The sequence below is a fragment of the Cynocephalus volans genome, chromosome 15 (assembly GCF_027409185.1).
Source record: "Cynocephalus volans isolate mCynVol1 chromosome 15, mCynVol1.pri, whole genome shotgun sequence".
Lineage (NCBI taxonomy): Eukaryota > Metazoa > Chordata > Mammalia > Dermoptera > Cynocephalidae > Cynocephalus > Cynocephalus volans.
In genome coordinates this window covers 16,437,596-16,452,851 of record NC_084474.1, presented here as the reverse complement: position 1 = coordinate 16,452,851, position 15,256 = coordinate 16,437,596, and the positions used below count along the sequence as shown (strand labels likewise).

General features: G+C 39.0%; 1 protein-coding gene across 2 annotated transcripts in view; it reads right to left on the bottom strand.

Moving 5' to 3' along the window:
• UBXN2B (UBX domain protein 2B) overlaps positions 1–14,605 on the bottom strand; it is a 31,174-nt gene extending 16,569 nt beyond the window's left edge. Inside the window, exons 1-2 of one of the 2 annotated variants that reach the window (XM_063079912.1) lie at positions 14,513–14,605; positions 8,052–8,155 (exon numbers count right to left, since the gene is read on the bottom strand). In XM_063079912.1, the coding sequence (XP_062935982.1) occupies positions 8,052–8,155; positions 14,513–14,596 (188 nt within the window). In that variant the 5' untranslated portion in view covers positions 14,597–14,605. Of the gene's footprint in view, positions 1–4,161; positions 4,227–8,051; positions 8,156–14,512 lie in introns of those variants that run through there. The other variant, XM_063079913.1, reaches the window with a different exon arrangement.
• Between the last annotated feature and the right edge of the window lie 651 nt (positions 14,606–15,256).

Here is a 15,256-nt window from a genome sequence, read left to right as displayed (position 1 = left end):
TTATTCTGTTTGTTGTGTTTTTTTAAAATTGAATGTTGTGATTTTTGCTCTACATGTTTTAAAGTCACATTACTGAATTTAGAATTGTCCTATTTTTTGGATGAACTGACATTTTATCACTATGAAACATCTCCTCTTTGACTTCATTTCAGTAATGCTTCTTTCCTTAAGGAATGTCTTGTCTGATATTAGTATAGTCACACCAGCTTTTTTTTGGTTAGTGTTTGCAAGGTTCGTCCTTTTCAATTTCTCTGTGTCCTTACGTTTAACATTTACCTCTAATAAACTGAACAAAGTTGTTTTCCCATTAAATCTGCCCAACTATGTCCTTTAATTGGCTTATTTAAACCATTATATTTAATGTAACTATTCATATATTTGAATTTATAACCTAATTATACTTTATTCTCCTCTTAATCTCTTCTTGCCATCTGTTGGATTAGTCAAATATGTATTGTTTTCTTTCTCTTTTTTCTTATCTTCTGTTGAATTACTCAAATAACTACTGTCTTATTTCTCTTTTTTCGTCTTCTGTTGAATCAATCAAATAACTATTGTTTTATTTCCCTCATTAGGTAGTTATACATTATTTTTCTTTTAGATACTACCCCAGGTTACAACATGTAATCTTCACTTATTACAGTCTAATATAGATTATAATACTTTTACTACTTCCAGATAATGAAAAAGAATTCAAAACATTTAAAATAAATTTAAATAATAGCAATATTAATAGCGAGCAAGGTAAAAGTAAAGGCAAAAACATTATATGGTACAAACAGGATAATTTTATACCTATTACCTGTTTTTTTCCCTCTTATCTAGCTTCCTTGTTAGATTTTACACTCTATAAAGTCAAAGACCACCACATTTTATATCCCCAGAAATACTGAGAATAATTGACACAGAGCTGAACTTGCTAAATGAACAAATAAATCCTTAGTAGAGATATAATAGCTATTCTTTGTGAGCTGGTTGATAAATATTTACGAAAAAGGAGACATTGATACTTTTACCCAAATATAGGAAAATAAAGGCAGAATTAAACCATTTGATGCATTCATAAATTGTTTTGAAACATGTAGTTCCATTTGCACCTGGACTTCTTTCTGGATTTCTCAAGCTTCTGAGGTGATGTTTAAGCTGCCAAGTTTTGTTTTTTTTTAACACTAGCAAAATTTTTAAGAACAGATTTTACTGTTCCATTAATTACTTCAATCCAGAAATGATGTGCTTACTGTATTACTCCATTAGGTGAGTGTTTCTACTGAGTGCCAATTTATACAGAACTAACTTAGAGAAGTAGTTCTAAAAATAAAAGAATCATTATTTAATAAAACTGAAATCATTATTTAATAAAACTGTTTTTAACAATTGAAAGTAGATATGAATTGCCGAAGACTTCATTCTCCTTTGCCAATCTCTTTAACTCCTAATAATTACCCAAATCCTTAAACCCATGATCTCTACCTGCTGCCAGCACTTATACCAGAAAATAAGTTTTGCTCCCATATTGCTGCTGAATCTATTTTATTCAAAGGTTCTGAGCTACCTGCTTATCAATGAACCCAAAAGACTATTCTCAGCTGTTACCCACTTTCTGAAATGTTTAACCCTTTTAAGACTATCCTTCTTCTCCCTTTCCTTACTTCATATTTGATCTCTGTCTCCCTTGACTTTCATGACACCCAAACTGCTTAAACTGCTTGTTTCTTTGCCCAGTGGGATGCAACAGTTCCTCCTTTATTCTACTGAGTTTTCTTTCTCCTTCTCTTTCCTAATTAAGTGTATCTACATCCTTGATTCCTGTCCTCCTCTAGTTAAACTCATTTAATTATTAAAACATTTATCTACTACCAAAGATAATAACCTTCTCTATACAGATGACTCTCAAATATGTTTTAGCACCCTCTTACTTACGATCCACTGCTGAATTTAAAAGCACCTATGGGATAGCTTGACTTGAATCAACTTCATTATCTCCAAAATGAAACTTGTGTTACACATATGAATCCTCCCGTTAACAATCACATTTTTTTTTTGTATACCTGATTAAGAACCTTTAAGGAAGATGGCAGAATAGACGGTTCCCAGTGTCACACTCTCCCACAAATCAACCAATTTACAACTATAAAAATGTAACATCAGCCAAGCTGGGGCCGCTAGAACTCAGGGGAGGAGGAGGAGAGACCTACGGAGTTCATGAAGGCGGGAGAAACCACAATAAGAGAAAGAAAAAACAGCTCTGAGCGTTTCAGGCCACGGCCGCTTTAAGGCTGGAGCTGCTGAATACATGGAGGAGGAGCCGGCAGAAGCAGCAGCTGTGCCCTTCAGATGGAGTCACTTGGAGGCGGCAGGGGAGAAGGGGATCTTGGCGGCTCCCAGGACACCAAGACCACAAATAGGGTTCCCATGGACCCATGCTGGAGCGAAGAGCCAGAACAACTGAAAAAGGGGAGCCATTCAGAGGCCGGTGAGTCATCACAAGGTACTGACACAGGGCCCATCCCATGGGAAGTGTTTGGAGCATGGGTGGTGGGGGAGACAGGCCCACCGGGAGAATACTGGGACACTGCAAGGACAGCTGATCTGCCCCCCAATCAGCGCAGGACCACTCCGAGGAGACTGGTCAGGAGTACAGAACTGCATGGGTACAGTTTGTTGAAAAAACTCAGGCCCAGATCAGAGTTTCAACACAACCCAGGTGCACTGAGTCTCTGGAGAGCCTGAAGTACCTATAAAGTAAACCATTAAACCCTGAGCTGCACAAAAAGCCTTCCCTAGGGAAACAGCAGCAAAGCAGCAATTTAGCCCAACCACACAGCTCAAGTACTGGTTCCCACAGGAAGTTCCCCCATTTTAGAAGTAAGCAAAGAACAAAAAATTAGTTTCAACCCAGGCACAGCACCAGCGCCTTGGGGCCCACTAGGGGACATGAGGCATGGAAAAGGTGACTGGATCCCCCTCCCACAGCCAGGCACACCACACCAGCGCCTTGGGGCCTGCCCAGGGACCCAAAGCATGGAGAAGGGTACCTGAGGCATGGAGAAGGGGATCAGACTCCCCTCCCACAACCAGGCACACCACACTAGCGTGTGGGCCCCGAGGCATAGAGAAGGGGACGGGATCCCCATCCCACAACCAGGCACACCATGCCAGCACCTAGGGGCCCGTCAAGGGACCCGAAGCATGAAGAAGGGGACCGGACCACCCTCCCACAACCAGGCACACCATGCCAGCACCCTGGTGCCCACCAGGGGACCCAAAGTATGGAGCTGGGGATCAGAACCCCCTCCCAGAACCAGGCACACCACACCAGCACTTTGGGGCCCACCCAGGGACCTGAGGTATGGAGTCGGGGACTGGATCCCCCTCACACAACCTGGCTCACCATGCCAGCACGTCGGGGCCTGCCCAGGGACCTGAGGCATGGAATGGGGACCAGACACTCCCCACAACCAGGCACACCATCAGCGCCAAGGAGCATGCCAAAAACATCACCTCCATTGGGTGGCCCACCACAGCCACCACCATAACCATAGCTGCCACAAAAGCAGCTAGATGCCACAACCACTACGCAGATGATCTGCCAGCCACAGGAGTGCACTGACACAAGGAGAGTCACCAGCAGAGACAAAAAAGAGGACGTCTCTCTCCACAAAGCCCATTTCAGAGTGACAGACGAAGCATCTGCTCTATGATAATACTGAGAGACCTGACCACACCTCTCAGCATTGAACAGATCATCTAGGCAACAAATCAACAGAGTAACCATTATTCTTTCAGAGAGAGAGAAGAAATCTAGGGTAATTAGAGGGGGGAGGGGAGAGATTAGACAAGAGCATAAAGAATAATTACAATTTGTAACAATATATATGCTAGTAATATTGATTTGATCAACATATGTCAATGTTAAACCTCCAAAATATGTATAATAAATTTTGATTAAATTAAAAAAAATAAAAAAATAAAAATCTACCAAATCTCAAAAAAAGAAACTTTAAGTCTTCTCTTTCCTATTCACTTACTCCCTATATCCCATGTCATCAAGTTTCTATAATAAATTCCTTAAAAGTATCTGTTTTAGTCCGTTTTGTGTTGCTATAACAGAATTACCTGAGACTGGGTAATTTATAAAGAAGGGAGGTTTATTTGGCTTACGATTCTGGGACAGCTGCATCTGGCACAGGCCTCATACTGCTTCTACTTATGGCGAAAAGCAGCAGGCAGCTGGCAGGTACAAGTAGATCACATGGAGACAGGAAGCAAGCGAGAGGAAGCAAGAGAGAGAGAGAAGGTGCCAGGGTCTTTTTAAGCAACGAGCTCTCGCGGGAACTAATAGAGCAAGAACTCACTCATTAATCCCCCCTCCCCCAGGCAGAGCATTAATCCATTCATGAGGGATCCGCCCCCATGACTCAATCAGTTTCCAACACTGCCCCAGTGGAGATCAAATTTCCGCATGAGTTTTGGAGGGGACAACACATCCAAACTCCATCAGTATCCTACAACAATTTCACCCTTTCTACCCATGCCACTGATACAATCTGAATCCAAAATTTTATCACCTCATTACTTAAATTACCACAATTGTTTTCTTCTTGATTTCTCTGCCTCCTTATCCTGTTCTCCCCATTACCATTAATTTTATATAGTAGTGCCTGTCCTATTTTCCTAAAAGGATATAATAACAATAGCTAACATTTGTCAAGGGGTAACTGTGTTCATTTCATCTTCATAACAATGGTATTATCCCCACTACACAGGTGAGAAAACTGAGGCCGACAGAGTTTAGGTAACTTGCCCACTGGCAAAACCTTATTAGAACAGAGAGAAAGAAATTTGAACTGAAGTGTATCTATCTCTAGAGTCAAAGTTTTTATCGTTGTGTTATAGTTTTTGTCACTAAATTTACATTAAAACCCAGACTAGCTTTCCACTGCCTTCTACACAAGTACAACTCATCTTCTTGATTTTCAAGGTTTTTCACAATATGGCTGTATACAGGACTGGCTACGTAATTTATGGGGTCGAGTACAAAATGAAAATGTGAGTCCCTTTGTTCAAAATTTATTAATGATTTCAGGACAGCAACAGCAAAGCACTAAACCAAGCATGGAATTATTTAAGTGTGGGGCCCTGCATGATCACACACCCATGAAGCCCATCCTGGCTGCACCCCCACCTATCCTACCTGATTTGCCACTAATCTATTAAACTTCTGCTAGTTCCTTTTCTGATCCCTCCTGTCATTTTGATTATTTTCTCTTCTGTGCCTCTTTGTTCCTGAAATTTGTCCCTTGTCTTCTGTGCTTATCTAAATCCTAATAATCTTTTAAGATCCAGCTAAGTACCAACTCTGTGCTAGGCATCTTTTACACTTTATCTCATTTAATTCTCAAAATGATACCACTATATAATGACTTGTAGAGGACATTTCTTTAAGTTCTGTTTGTCATATGTAACCTTTCATGGATAAATACATTAAAACACACATCAGGCTATATTCTGAGGATTTCTCTGTAGATTATGTATCTCTCTTGTAAATTAAAAACACAGACCACATTATGTCTACAATTTTAGAAAATGAAAATACTTTGGCTTAATAATGATCAGATAACTGTCTTAATTTCTAATAATGCCCAAGGAGGTGGACCATGAAAATAAGCATTGTTTTCTGTATCAAACAAATCAGTAGAACTACAATGAATCTGGACAAATGTTGATACTGTACATGAAATCAAAGGAACTGCATAGTGAGTGTTGGAAAATAGCACACTTAGGGAAAAAAAGGATTGTCAATAATTTGCTATATATCGCATTTGAAGCAGATTAAACATAGTTTAAGTGTCAAAAAATACCTTTTAAGGAAGCTCATCCTTTTGGATATGTAAATAATGCTAGATGTCAAACCTGAGGCACAAATCCTTAGAAACTGCATTAATCAAATTACAACTATTAATGACAACATTGTTTCAGATAGCATAAAAGAGAAAAAACATTCATTGAAATATCTTGATTATATTTGAATAGCAAGGAAGCTATTAATACATTAATCTTATTGTACCAACTCAAATATTTTCATTTGCTATATAAGAGCAAAGTAAGTCATTCAACATTTGCTCAAACTGGGGAAAGAATGGCCAAATAGTGGATGAGTAAAACTTAGTACACAAATATATATTAAGTACTTTCAAAACTTAGAAGAATATATAAATTAAGGAAGAAGTTAAAAAAAATTATATATATACATATAAACTGTGTGTGTGTATACATATGTATTTTTTTCTGGTGACTAGCCAGTTCAGGGATTGAACCCTGGATCTTGGTGTTACCAGCACCACACTCTAACCAACTGAGGTAACCAGCCAGCCCTTATAAAATATTTTTGAATTGCTTCCTGAATTTGTACATTCTCCCAAGTATGTGTATTCTTATTTATATACAAATAAAAGGACAGGATATTCAAACTGTGCCAAGATACCAACCTGCTGATTACAAAGGACAAACTGTACCTTACAATGGAGTGATCTGGTGGTCAGCACCTTAACCAACTGAACATATCACTAATAACGGAAAAATCTTACAATTATATGGCTCCTGATGCCATACAGTAAATAGCAAACAGTATCATTTATCCAGTATTCTTGAAAAAAATGTTTGACAGAAATCTTGAAATTTTCTCATTTAATCATGAGAAAACGATGATCTAGAATGTGGGACATTTTATAAGACATATGGCCTAGACTCTTCAAAAATAAGTCAAAATAATAAATTTTAGATAATGAGCTAAGCTAAAAGAAACAAAAGGTGGCGAGAATGCACTGGATTCAAAAATTCAAAACAGAAATAATCAAATGCAGTGATTGGTTGGATCCTAAATCCAAAGAAAAGGATATAAAAAGAAATCTGACTACAGATTATATATTAAATGATAGTACAGAATTACTATTAATTTTTTAAGGTGCAATATGTTGCCAAGGTTATAAAGGAGTGTGTGCTTACTCTTAAGGGACGCACACTGAAGTATTTAGAGGTAAAGTGTCATGATGGCTACAATTTCCTTTCAAATAGCTGAGTAAAAAGAGCGAGCATGCAGGAGTACAATGTTCTAACATGTTAACAACTGGTGAAGAATATATAGTATTCAGGAGAGTAATATATAGTATTTATTCATTGTACGATTCTTTTGATTTTCCATCAGTTTGACAATTTGTAAAATAAAATGTTGGGGGAAAATATAAATATTATTTTTTCTTTTCATTCAGGTCCAGAAAGATATGTCATTTTTATCTCCCCTACAAAAGGTAAGGATGTATAGCTATGACAAATAAAAGAAGAAAAAATAATTTCCAGTTAATTTTTCAACTTTTGGTAAAATTATAGACTTTCTGAGAATGAAATACAATGAGAAAATACAAATTTGCTCCCCAGGGATGATATCTGCAATACTAAAAAGATGTTAATGAAAATACTCCTGGCAACAAGAAAATTCATGGCAATGAAATATACCTGCTTCTCTTAAATTTTTACATTTGGTTCAGGAATTTTTAACAGCAAATACTTCCTAGGAGGTCACTTATTAGACCAATCATTACCTGACAGAAGCAGAAACAGACTCCAAAAGTCATAGATTCTTAAATGGAGGAAAAAGACCCACAGAGGTTCTATGGATGGGATTTAAAAAACACACAAAAACTAAAAACCGATTGATAAAATAGTGCATAAATGCTGTTTTGGGAGGAGCGAGTCTGTAACTTTCATCAGATCCTCAATGAGTCCTATGACTAAAAAAAAATTCCAGAACTACTGTGCCAAGAAAAAAGTATTCAGGATATAATTTCATATGATGTTTACCAAAATATTAGGTACTTTAAGATAATTTTTCCATAAATTTCTTTTAGCTTTCTGACTGTAAAAATTTAGGAATAGTACCTAAATAATATTTATTTTAAGAAATCATAATTAAAAAAAAAATCCCCAAGGCCATTTAAAATAATTTTGGATTAGTGAAATAAAAAGGGTTACCATTTTTTCAAAACAAAACTTACCGTTGAGGTGGTGTTCGTGGGCTCTTAAAGATTGTGGCTTTAGGTCTATCAGACTTGGAAGGTTTGCATTTCACTTCATCTTCATATAACTCTGCCAGGGCCAACTAAATAATAACAGGCTTGTTATAAAGTATAATGCCAGACATAAACTCTTCTATGCAACTAAAAGTTATAAACAGAACATTACCTTGAAATTGAGTGGCAAAGATTTCTTATGAAAAAACTAAGTTTGCTGCTTTAGAAAACGATTTCTTTCCAAAACAAACTCATTGCATCTCTCATTTTATAGAACCAAAATGCCACATATATTAGAATAAATTTAAGATATAATAGTTTAATTATTTTCAATTAACTATTCGATAGTTTCAAAAACTGTATTAGATAACAAACCATTTTCAAATTTGGACCTACATAACTGTCCTACAATTCTTTTAAGAATTCTCAAAGATGTTTCACACTAAACGTCAGTCTTTCATCAGATCTCATAAAATAATTCACTCAGCAGTTCAAGTTTTCAGAATTCACGTACATATGAGGGTACTTCAAAAAGTTCATGGAAAAATAGAATTAAAAGATAATATGAATCTTTCCACGAACTTTTTTTTTTTTTTTTGGTCTTTTTCGTGACCGGCCCTCAGCCAGTGAGTGCACTGGCCATTCCTATATAGGATCCAAACCCGCGGCGGGAGCGTTGCTGCACTCCCAGCGCAGCACTCTCCCAAGTGCGCCACGGGCTCGGCCCTCCACGAACTTTTTGAAGACCTCTCATAAAACAATTTCAAAAGTATTTTCTTTAAAAAGTCTACCAAACATATAAATTTCATCAAGTTTAGGAAAGTGAATTTCTGAAAAATAAGACAAAAAAATTATGTATATGATTTATATACCATTTAGAAAGCAATATCACCAAATTACACATTATAGATATATGGCCAGAGATATTAAAAATGAAATAAACAAAACTGTATTTGCTCTTGAGATGAAATTTTAAAATTAATCCAAATTTTTCAGTATTGTTCAAGTTACTGTTTTTTTTCCCATTTAAAGTGCTCCTTTTAGAAGCACAAGAGACATGAAAACTACCTCCAAAGTTTCTTTCCTCAGTAGGAAAAGAAGTACAGGGAACTAGGGCAAAGTCAATTCTTTTATTAGTCAACTTTTAAAATGAACACACAAGAAAAAGTGAAAGGCTCTTTTTTCTCCCTATTCCCCCCCCATCCTCCACACACACACATTAACTTTCACATTTCTAACATGGCAACTTTGCTAGAAATCCAAATTATAAAAGTGCTTTGTAATCTAAAAGAACTGAATTCAAATCCTAACTTGGGCACTTACTGTGTGATCTTGGGCAATTTGTTTAACTTCTCTAAGCCTTAGTTCCCACATCATCAATGTCTATAAAAAAAATGAATTTAAAGTGTAGTTTGAAGGATTAAATAAGGTATATAAAGCACAAGCCACATACTCCAACACTAGAAGATACTATAAAAAGCTTAGCAATGGCTGTATCACTGTTTGATTTTCCCCAAGATATCTTTTATTCCTGCAGTGTTACCTATGTATCTCCTTATGGTCCTTTACTAGCCCATCCTCTCCAGAAAACAAAACCAAACCAGCAAGAGTGTGAGAGAGAATGAATCTAACTGACAACTTGGGTCCAAAGCTTTTCAGAAGTTTTACCTCCCTAAAACCTCTTGAAAATAGTATTCTTTTATGGATTTCCTCCTAAGCCAATCATATTATTTTTATTTCAGCTCTATAAATTATTCTTATAAAGTATTTCTATTCCCATCAATGAAAATGTTATCTGTATTTCAAAGGCCCATTTCAGCCACGAAAAGTTCACAAAAATTTTTCAAATTTTCTTAGCCACGAAAAGTTCACAAAAATTTTTCAAATTTTCTTAACTAAATATCTTTCAAAAAAGAAAAAAAAAATCCTCATAGTATATGCTATCCCCCAATGACATTTTTAAGCATTATATTGTCAATATTTGGACACTTTTGCTATTTTACACCTCCCACTAGATTTTAAGTTTCCCAAATTGTTTCTAATATAGTACCTAATGAGCACTCAACAAATTCATGTTGAATTATGTAAAGACTATAACATAAATCATAAGTAGATATAGATAGATTAACATAGTTTAGGATTTTCAAACTGAAACATTTGCTGTACAGTTTTGTATCTTGTTTTTTCTTTAAGAAGATTTGAATAAATGCTGCCATATAATAATTTTCTTCTGCAACATAAATGAATAAGGCATATAATGCCTTTTGACTGGAACATGGAACGTATAATAGGGAAAATGATACTGGAGTTGGGAGTCTACATGACTGAAAGATCCTAGTTAATTATGGAACATCAGAGGAAATGAGTGATATTTAGAGAAAGTTAATGCCATGTGGCATCATATGGCATAGGTTCTATTAGTTAATATTATATAGAAATCTAATTTATATTATTTGGCATAGCAAATGACATCAAACCAAAAGAGGAAATGATCATTTAAATCGATCAAAATTAATTGAAGTATTGATCAAAACCAATGGAACAAAATCACAAAATGTTATTAAGAAGTTTTATTAATACACAGAGAATATCCTCTAGAATTTGAAGTGTGAAGAACTTGAAAAGAAACCTGAAAGCAAAGTAACTGAGAAAATTAAGCATATAGCAAAAGATTAAGTACTGGAATTCTCAGCCTTAGAATGACAAGTTCTAGAAGCTATAATTTATTAAACAGAATAACAATATGAGCATCACCTGGGAACATGTAGGAAATGCATATACTTGAGCCCCACTCTAGACCTAATGAATATGAGACGCTGGGATGGGACATGGCAATCTGTGTTTTAACACACCTTTCAGGTGTTTCTGATGCACACTAAAGGTGAGAACCAATGATATGGAATAATGACATTCAATGGGATTAGGATACATGTGGCAAAACAGTATCAGACATTCTTATTTTCTCACAGTACCCACTATCTATCAAGTGCACTCTATCAAGCCCAATTCTAATCATAACAAGTACTGAAATTATCACTAATTCCACCCCTCACCCCCCAATTCCAACCTATGTGGAAATGCAGAATTAAGAACAGAAACCTTTTTTTTGGACAATATTCTGGAGGAAAACTGAGACACAAGCATACAATTAAATACCTTAACCAACTGTTAAACCCATATGTGTGGATGAACACACTGAGGAGGTTTTTAGGCTTAGTTTTATCATTAACTATCCCACCCTAAACTTTCCTACTGGGCATTTCCCAATTTGGAGGGGATGAAGGAAAAAATATGGATGCTAATGCTAGTAAGGGATTGAAGAAAGTAAGGAGCATGGTAGAAGGAAGTCAAGAAAATCTTCTCTTGGATTGACCTCCAAATGAGATTTCCAAGTCTGCAGTTTGTAAGGTGGAGACTCCCAGTGCGGGGAGACTTTTTGGGAGACAACTATGCAGCTTTCCTCTAGTGGTAGCTGGAACACTCCCTCCTGATTTAGATGCTGACAAACCCTACACTGCACAGCAGCTGAGACTGACTGACTTAGAGGCACTTTTCTTGTTGCCGTTAGTAATACATTGCCCTTTTCCTCACCCTGAAAGACTCTTAGACAAGCTGTTAAGCAAGTAAGAAGTGTCTACTGAAAACTGCACTAACTGGGTAACAAGATAATCCATAAATAATCAATAACCAAGAAACCAGCTGGGGAGAACAATGTTATCCAATTCTTTTAAACCTTGGACACATACTTTATTTCTCGATACGTTATCACTTTGGTTGTTTTCAAGTTCGTTTGCAAGTTCTTCACATTCTTACTAAATTCTAAAGAAAAGATTGTCAATACTTAAATACTGTACTTGACAGACCAAATCACATTCATAAAGAAATCAGCTATCTTCCCACTGACCTACCTACCTGAAAGTAGTAGATACGAGATGGAAAATAAAAAATCCCTATCTTCTAACTTATGGTGGAAACAAAGGCATTCTCACAATTAGCGACATCTACCAGAATATCTCCAACCATTAATCAATCATACATTGATCCACTGGATTAAGTCTGTAAACAATTTGCTAAGTGTCAGGTGGTCATTAACTAGGCCGTTCTCACTTTTCACATAAAAAGAAGAAACTGATTTAAATTACAGAAAAGATATTAAGTTACACAACATTAACTTTAATGGTATTAGAATGGAATACCTAGTGAAAGTTACAGCATCTTTCTCCTTGAAGGAAAAGGAACCCAATATGTGCCAGGCAAAGTATTGAGCCAGCATAATATAGGAATTGTGCATAGGCCCTTTAAACCTAATACCACCACCACCATCACCCGAAGACACTGAGTATAAGAAAGTGTAAGAAAGATACTCTCCCAACTTCACACAACTACTAAGTGGCAGGACCAAGAGGCAAACCAAAGCTGGTCTGACAACTAAACATTTTTTCCCAATTCCCTATGTTGCCTCTGAGTGATGGTGGTCTACAATAGAAAAGATGAGGCAAAAGATAGCTTCTTATTCCTTGATTCTGTTTACTACTACTGAACCAACTACGAGCACTGGAACCATTCCACACTGAGTTCACTCCTAACCTTACACTGATCTATCTATCCACTCTTCAGATTCTTCATTTTATGCACTGCTTATTTTGGCATTCAAGCATGCTCCATCTTAAAATGTTATGCTCAATGTATTCATATCCCATTTTTCCAAAAAATTCTGTAGGCTTCCAAAAGGTAGAAATGCCTTTTACACTACTATAGCCTTCAGTATCCGGCATCAATTGCAGATTTGATGTCCTATTTATCTCTGCATCCCCCAGAGCTTAGCAGTCTGTTACGTGCAGGTGGTCAATATACACTTTTCAAAAAAGTAGAAGGAAGATGGCTTTCAAGTAACAGAACTGTTCTTCCAAGGTTTGTGGATTCAGTCCTGCTTATTTTTAATTATAGCTCCTTACAGATGCTTACTTGTTGAATTTTATCAACGACTAATAAGGAGACAGAAAAAAAAAGTTTAAAATGAGCAAAGTGGTGTTAGCAACTGATAAGTGGGGATTTGGTGCTGTCAAGATAGGTGACTATGGGGCCACGCCCGTGGCGCACTCGGGAGAGTGCAGCGCTGGGAGCGCAGCGACGCACCGCAGGTTCGGATCCTATATAGGAATGGCCGGTGCACTCACTGGCTGAGTGCCGGTCACGAAAAAAGACAAAAAAAAAAAAAAAAAGATAGGTGACTATGCCAATTGTAGGGTTAGGTAATAGCTATGCTAATTGTATGGTTAGGGCCATTCATAACTAAAGCCAAAATGTTTCATTATTGTAGTTGTGCTAAGTTTCCATTTGTATTGTCAGGGTTAGGGCTCAGACCCTTCAAACCCATTGTACAGACTGGGTAACGAACCCCTCACATGCCAGGCTGGGTCACTAGACCCCTCACACACAGGTCCACGCTAGAAAATTGGGAAAGATCCTGGGAGCCATTGGCAGGACCACACGAGCTCAGTCCTCTGCAGTAGCAGCAGCGGCGGTGGCCTCTCGGGGCACCGGGGTATCCCGGGGGCACTGGCAGCAACAGCCTCCAGCAGTAGTAGCCTCCCCGTGGCTCCCTGAGGGCATCCCGGGGGCAGGGGGCTCCGTGGACCAGAGCCACTTGTCCTTTATACTAAAGTCATAACCCAGGACCCCTGGGTGCACATGCATAATTACATTATTCAATAGCCAAGGAACACCTGGGCACACGTGCCTATTTACATCAAATGCTCGGCAAGATTCTGAACATCTGAGGGGCCCTGACCATTTTCCTTCACTTTCCCTACAGGTGCTCTCGTATTTAGCTAATGCCAGTGTCCTACGGCATTACAAAGTTTCATTTCTCCGTTTCTGATGTCCCATGTTTTATAGACTAGCTGTTCCAACTAGCCTGTACGGCCACAGGATGAACTGCTTTAGTTCACCCCTTTAAGAGAAAAAGGCTACTTGATTGAAAGAAACCACTTTCATCTGAAGATCATCAAGTCAGAAACAGCATTCAAGACAAAAAAGAACAAACCAGCACACGCTATGACTTTTTAAGTGACTGCTAATTCCCCGATGGTCACAGTAAAGCTTTCTCCTGTAGTACGCCTCAGGAAGGAAGCCTCAGTCGGCGAACCCGCAACTGACCCCGCAAAATGCCATTCAGAACGAACAGCGGCTTCTTACACGTGCATGGGGTGGAAGGGAAAGGAGGCACCGGCGCTACAGGCTCGGGTTCGGGCCCTTGTTCCCACGACCACCACCCGCGCCGCGCCGCCCGGGGGAAGACCCGCTGCGCGAGAGTCACAACTCCGTCCCCGATGGGGTCTGGGCAAGGGTCAGCCGACGTCAGAGGTGGCCTCCGACTCGCGCCCTCCCGAGCTGTCACCTGCCGGCGCCGCCACCGCGCTCCCTCCCTCGGCTGCTCGCCGCACCTGCAAATCCCGCGCGCTCGGTGGCCGTGGCCCGGAAGACCTCCTCTCCAGCTCGCTCGGCTCCGCGCCGCCGCCCTCCGCCATCTTCCGCCGGCTCCGGGCGCCCGCCGTGGACGCGCCTCCCGCGACTTCCGGGGCCGGTTGCCCGGCAACCGCGGAGGGGGTGGAGCCGTGCGAGGCGCATGCGCATCTCCGCTACTCGAGCCTGCGCGCGCCCCGTCTTTTCCGGCGCCCGCCCACCTGTCTGGTTCTGCTTTTTTCCTTGAGGAGGGTGTAGCGGGATTTCTTCGCACGGAAGCCTCTGCACAAACTTGGTGTTCGCGCTGCTGCACGCTTGGAAGACGCTAGGGTGCTAGAACGCAGTACAGACTTGCAGGTTCATTGAAGCCAACAGTGAAAACGTCCTCTGGATATTTTAACTGATGAAAATTGCAAATTCCCTTTCTAGTCTAGGTCAAATTCATCTTCCCTATTAAGGACTGGATGGGCCAAGCGTTAATTAGTATTGAAGGTGAAGAACATCCTAAACGCTCTTTACAGTCAGAACTGGAGACTATTAAACCCTCTTCCTTCAGGTGAGATTGTTGTATCCCAGGCACTTTTATGCCCCAGGGCTGAAGCAGTAAACATAGAGCTGGATGTCGGCCTGGAAAAAGAACCTGCAGCACTGGTAAAATATGAGAGCTTATTTGAACCAATATGTGTGACTGCAGCCCAGGAAAACACAGCCATGTGTTCTGTAGG